Source organism: Procambarus clarkii, chromosome 22, assembly GCF_040958095.1.
Source record: "Procambarus clarkii isolate CNS0578487 chromosome 22, FALCON_Pclarkii_2.0, whole genome shotgun sequence".
Taxonomy (NCBI): Eukaryota; Metazoa; Arthropoda; class Malacostraca; order Decapoda; family Cambaridae; genus Procambarus; species Procambarus clarkii.
The window spans coordinates 21,172,443-21,178,579 of NC_091171.1; the positions used below are offsets into that span (position 1 = coordinate 21,172,443).

General features: G+C 52.0%; 1 protein-coding gene across 1 annotated transcript in view; it reads left to right on the top strand.

The window, feature by feature from the left end:
• The window catches only part of LOC123757623 (chordin-like protein 1), a 398,947-nt gene extending 393,482 nt beyond the window's left edge, over positions 1-5,465 (top strand). The window contains exons 8-9 of the mRNA XM_069329531.1: positions 859-1,024; positions 3,861-5,465. Of these exons, the coding sequence (XP_069185632.1) occupies positions 859-1,024; positions 3,861-4,018 (324 nt within the window). The 3' untranslated portion in view covers positions 4,019-5,465. The remainder of the gene's footprint in view (positions 1-858; positions 1,025-3,860) is intronic.
• Positions 5,466-6,137: the final 672 nt, after the last annotated feature.

A 6,137-nucleotide genomic window follows, 5' to 3' on the forward strand; every position in this document is an offset into this window, starting at 1 on the left:
ATACTCTAAGACTGGCCTCACGTAGGCAATGTAAAGCGCCCTAAATGCCTCCTTACTTAGGTTTCTGAATGATGTTCTAACTTTTGCCAGTGTAGAGTACGCTGCTGTCGTTATCCTATTTATATGTGCCTCAGGAGATAGATTAGGTGTTACGTCCACACCCAGGTGTCTTTCGCGCGTCGTCACAGGTAGGCTGTTCCCCTTCATTGTGTACTGTCCCTTTGGTCTCCTATCTCCTAGTCCCATTTCCATAACTTTACATTTGCTCGTGTTGAATTCCAGTAGCCATTTCTCTGACCATCTCTGCAACCTGTTTAAGTCCTCTTGGAGGATCCTGCACTCCTCATCTGTCACAACTCTTCTCATCAACTTTGCGTCATCCGCAAACATCGACATGTAGGACTCTACGCCTGTAAACATGTCGTTAACATATACAAGAAATAGAATTGGTCCCAGCACCGATCCTTGTGGTACTCCACTTGTTACTGTTCGCCAGTCCGACTTCTCGCCCCTAACCGTAACTGTTTGGCTCCTTCCTGTTAGGTAGTTCCTTATCCATGCTAGGACCTTTCCCCCCACCCCCGCCTCTGTGTGTGTGTGTGTGTGTGTGTGTGTGTGTGTGTGTGTGTGTGTGTGTGTGTGTGTGTGTGTGTGTGTGTGTGTGTGTGTGTGTGTGTGTGTGTGTGTGCGTGTGTGTGTGTGTGTGTGTGTGTGTGTGTGTGTGTGTGTGTGTGTGTGTGTGTGTGTGTGTGTGTGTGTGTGTGTGTGTGTGTGTGTGTGTGTGTGTGCGTGCGTGTGTGTGAGCCATGTAGCCTGTGAAGGGAGTATTAATCCAGTTTGTTGTTGTTGTGGTCACAGTACGTGTTCGAGCCGCTAGAGGGCTCCACCAACGTCCTCCACCTCCACCGGATGATCATCAAGAACAAGAACCTGGAGAACCTGGACATCTACGACATCTCCAGGGACGAGTTCAGAGAACTCCGGTCCACCTACACCTTCACCCTCACCGGCGGCACCACCACTAGTAAGTCTCGCCAGGGGAGCTGAGGCCTGGGACGAGTTTAAACACATAAAATGTTAAACAAAATCCTCAGAAAGTAAGGTAAAGTGTTAAGAAGGAAAGCAAGACATCGGGCAGGCTGAAGAGAAAGGGAAGAGACCAATTACCCAATTATGGGGAAGTACAAGCAGTCTAGAGTCGAATGGGACATTATGGAAATAGGGTTTCGACAAGACACAGGTGCAACAAGCCGCCAAATAAGTGGGGGAATTGTAAATGGGTGTAGGTGGGAGGCGTAGGGGGACCGTCACTGGGATTCTCAACGCTTCGTAACTGAGAAAATAGATTTAAAGGGGAGAGTGGAGCGGCCGTAGGGAGAGGTGGCCCACTCGCTTGGTTTATTGAGCAGAATTTGTTAACTGGAAACACGGCGGGTGGTGGAGAGTATATTTATTATTCCCTCGCATCCCAGAGAACACCCGCTGGCCCCTCCCAGCCCATACACCTCTCTCAGTACTCGCCCACTACCACCACCATCACCAGCCCAGTACTCACCCACCACCACCACCACCACCACCATCAGCCCAGTACTCACCCACCACCACCACCACCACCACCATCAGCCCAGTACTCACCCACCACCACCACCACCACCACCATCAGCCCAGTACTCACCCACCACCACCACCACCATCACCACCACCATCAGCCCAGTACTCACCCACCACCACCACCATCATCACCACCAGCCCAGTACTAATCCACCACCACCAGCCCAGTACTAATCCACCACCACCACCATCATCACCACCAGCCCAGTACTAATCCACCACCACCAGCCCACTACTAATCCACCACCACCACCACCATCACCACCAGCCCAGTACTAATCCACCACCACCACCACCAACCCAGTACTCACCCACCACTACTACCACCACCACCCCAGTACTCACCAACCACCACCACCACCCCAGTACTCACCAACCACCACCACCACCACCCCACTACGAGTAGGGCCTCGTAGCCTGGTGGATAGCGCGCAGGACTCGTAATTCTGTGGCGCGGGTTCGATTCCCGCACGAGGCAGAAACAAATGGGCAAAGTTTCTTTCACCCTGAATGCCCCTGTTACCTAGCAGTAAATAGGTACCTGGGTGTTAGTCAGCTGTCACGGGCTGCTTCCTGGGGTGGAGGCCTGGTCGAGGACCGGGCCGCGGGGACACTAAAGCCCCGAAATCATCTCAAGATAACCTCTCAAGATAACCCCAGTACTCACCCACCACCACCAACTCCATCACCACCAACCCAGTACTAACCCACTACCACCACCACCACCACCAGCCCAGTACTCACCCACCACCACCACCACCAGCCCAGTACTCACCCACCACCACCACCACCACCACCAGCCCAGTACTCACCCACCACCACCACCACCACCAGCCCAGTACTCACCCACCACCACCACCACCAACCTAGTACTAACCCACCACCACCAACCCAGTACTCACCCACCACCACCAGCCCAGTACTCACCTACCACCACCACAACCCCCACCACCTGCCCAGTACTCACCCACCACCAGCCCAGTACTCACCCAGTACTCACCCACCACCACCACCAGCCCAGTACTCACCTACCACCACCACCACCCCCACCACCTGCCCAGTACTCACCCACCACCAGCCCAGTACTCACCCACCACCACCAGCCCAGTACTCACCTACCACCACCACCACCCCCACCACCTGCCCAGTACTCACCCACCACCAGCCCAGTACTCACCCACCACCACCACCCTAGTACTCACCCACCACCACCACCCTAGTACTCACCCACCACCATCACCACCAGCCCAGTACTCACCCGTCACCACCAGCCCAGTACTCACCCACCACCCTAGTACTCACCCACCACCACCACCCTAGTACTCACCCACCACCATCACCACCAGCCCAGTACTCACCCACCACCATCACCACCACCCCAGTACTCACCCACCACCATCACCACCAGCCCAGTACTCACCCACCACCACCAGCCCAGTACTCACCCACCACCATCACCACCAGCCCAGTACTCACCCATCACCACCAGCCCAGTACTCACCCACCACCACCACCCTAGTACTCACCCACCACCATCACCACCACCCCAGTACTCACCCACCACCACCAGCCCAGTACTCACCCACCACCCCCAGCCCAGTACTCACCCACCACCATCACCACCAGCCCAGTACTCACCCATCACCACCAGCCCAGTACTCACCCATCACCACCAGCCCAGTACTCACCCACCACCACCACCCCAGTACTCACCCACCACCACCACCCCAGTACTCACCCATCACCACCACCACCCGCCCAGTACTCACCCACCACCATCACCACCAGCCCAGTATTCACCCATCACCACCAGCCCAGTACTCACCCATCACCACCAGTACTCACCCACCACCACCAGCCCAGTACTCACCCACCACCACCACCACCAGCCCAGTACTCACCCACCACCACCAGCCCAGTACTCACCCACCACCACCAGCCCAGTACTCACCCACCACCACCAGCCCAGTACTCACCCACCACCACCAGCCCAGTACTCACCCACCACCACCAGCCCAGTACTCACCCACCGCCGGTGTATACTCATCATTCATCAGTAAGCAATCATCCACAACTCCCATTGTTCCTTCTCAAACTCCCGTAGTACAAGTGTGTCCAGTCACATATATAAACACAGATGCACTAACTAAAAATCGTTAGTTAATCGTCACCTACAAAATTAGTTTTCCCATTACCAATACATTATGTGGGTGTTCTTGTCTAATGTTCTCGTGTTCTCCGTCGACCAGGGTTGATGAACAGGTTCAAGAAGCGGGAACAGCGGGTGGAGCGCCGCTGCAAGAAGAAGAGCCGCTGTAACCTCCAGTTGGACGCGATGGAGAAAACCCTGAAGGTTAAGCCCCCACAGGAGAGAGTCCGCTGCGCCCGAGGGGAGAAGGAAATCTGAGGGGAATCTTGAATTAGTCTACTCTCTCTAGTCACGGTCGGCAGGACTGCAGCAGCGCCTTTTCTTGGAGGGGAGAGCTGCCACTGGGCTGAGGACTGTGCTCTCAACCTCTACTACTGGATGGGGGATCAAGAAGTTCCGACATGCTGTCCACACGCCGTCTTCACCACCACCACGACCCCTTCGGAAGCTCGTCCCTGACACCAGGACGGGGGAGGCGGCCACAGGCGGAACAGACACGCTAGATAGGTACAAATTACTGTAGGTACTGGATGGGTTGGTGTAACTCACCGAGGGGACATGTTCGCAGCTGCTGAGAGCAAGACTCGCCCGACACCAGCAACCTGTATGGAGAGTTCGCGATTGAGTGACCGACATTGAAGTCCCACATTTGGAGGCTGTGTAAGCTAGGCTTTGTATGTTAGGCTGTGTAAGCTAGGCTGTGTAACCTAGGTTGTGTAGGCTAGGCTGCTCACAGCCAGGGGCAACACTACCAATGTGTTCAAGTGTGTCAATATATTAGTGGCGAGTGATGTGGAAAGTTTGTGATTAAGAAATTGTTATACTGTGGTTGAGTCAAATATGAACTTTACTGCAGTGGTAGGAATATAAGCTTTACTGTGGAGAGTTATATATAAACTTATTTGATGTGGTTGAAGCAATATATATATGCTGTGGTCGAAGCAAAATAAACTAGTTTGCTTTGGTGGAAGAAACAGGTGCGATGGACAGCAACTTGGAAAATAACACAGGCTGACGAAAGTGAAACAACAAATTTGCCAAGGTTATAAGATATATATAAAAGGGGTAAATGTAAAAAGATAAAGAAAACTGTCAAAATGGTGGAAATAATGAACTTGAGAGGGGGAACTGCTGCAGATGCCGGCGTCTGTGTGTGTTGGACCCGCAAATATTAACCCGTGTATCCAGCAGCAAGAGTAGAAACACTTTTTGTTTCCTTTAGTTTATTTTTTCGTGCACTCGGAAAGGAAGGAAATAGTTTTATATACGGTGTGAAGTGTGGTGAATGACGCAGAGAAAGGTACCCTACACTTGCAAAGTCTCTGGTGGGCGCTTAATGGTACGCCTCAAACGCGTTCTTTCTCAAGTAACTGCCGATGTCACCTCTTGATTTATTCCTTAAGTTTAATTCTAGCCTATTTGTGTAAATATATATACAATTACGACAAACTGCAAAATAGCCTCTAGATCTCATATAAAAAAGTGGATACGGATATCTCTTGCTAGGTCTATAGGCATCAGTTCTCAATGAATGAATGACACATGAATGATAACTTATTTATTGTTGATATTATTAATCACGGAGCCTAGTCCCACATCGAATGTGTTTTGTCTTACACAAGATTACCTCGTCGTTAAATAATATTAACCACGTTAACCCACATGTAATTGTTTAACCCCCCTCCCCTCTCCACACTCTCTCTCTCTCTCTCTCTCTCTCTCTCTCTCTCTCTCTCTCTCTCTCTCTCTCTCTCTCTCTCTCTCTCTCTCTCTCTCTCTCTCTCTCTCTCTCTCTCTCTCTCTCTCTCTCTCTCTCTCTCTCTCTCTCTCTCTCTCTCTCTCTCTCTCTCTCTCTCTCTCTCTCTCTCTCTCTCTCTCTCTCTCTCTCTCTCTCTCTCTCTCTCTCTCTCTCTCTCTCTCTCTCTCTCTCTCTCTCTCTCTCTCTCTCTCTCTCTCTCTCTCTCTCTCTCTCTCTCTCTCTCTCTCTCTCTCTCTCTCTCTCTCTCTCTCTCTCTCTCTCTCTCTCTCTCTCTCTCTCTCTCTCTCTCTCTCTCTCTCTCTCTCTCTCTCTCTCTCTCTCTCTCTCTCTCTCTCTCTCTCTCTCTCTCTCTCTCTCTCTCTCTCTCTCTCTCTCTCTCTCTCTCTCTCTCTCTCTCTCTCTCTCTCTCTCTCTCTCTCTCTCTCTCTCTCTCTCTCTCTCTCTCTCTCTCTCTCTCTCTCTCTCTCTCTCTCTCTCTCTCTCTCTCTCTCTCTCTCTCTCTCTCTCTCTCTCTCTCTCTCTCTCTCTCTCTCTCTCTCTCTCTCTCTCTCTCTCTCTCTCTCTCTCTCTCTCTCTCTCTCTCTCTCTCTCTCTCTCTCTCTCTCTCTCTCTCTCTCA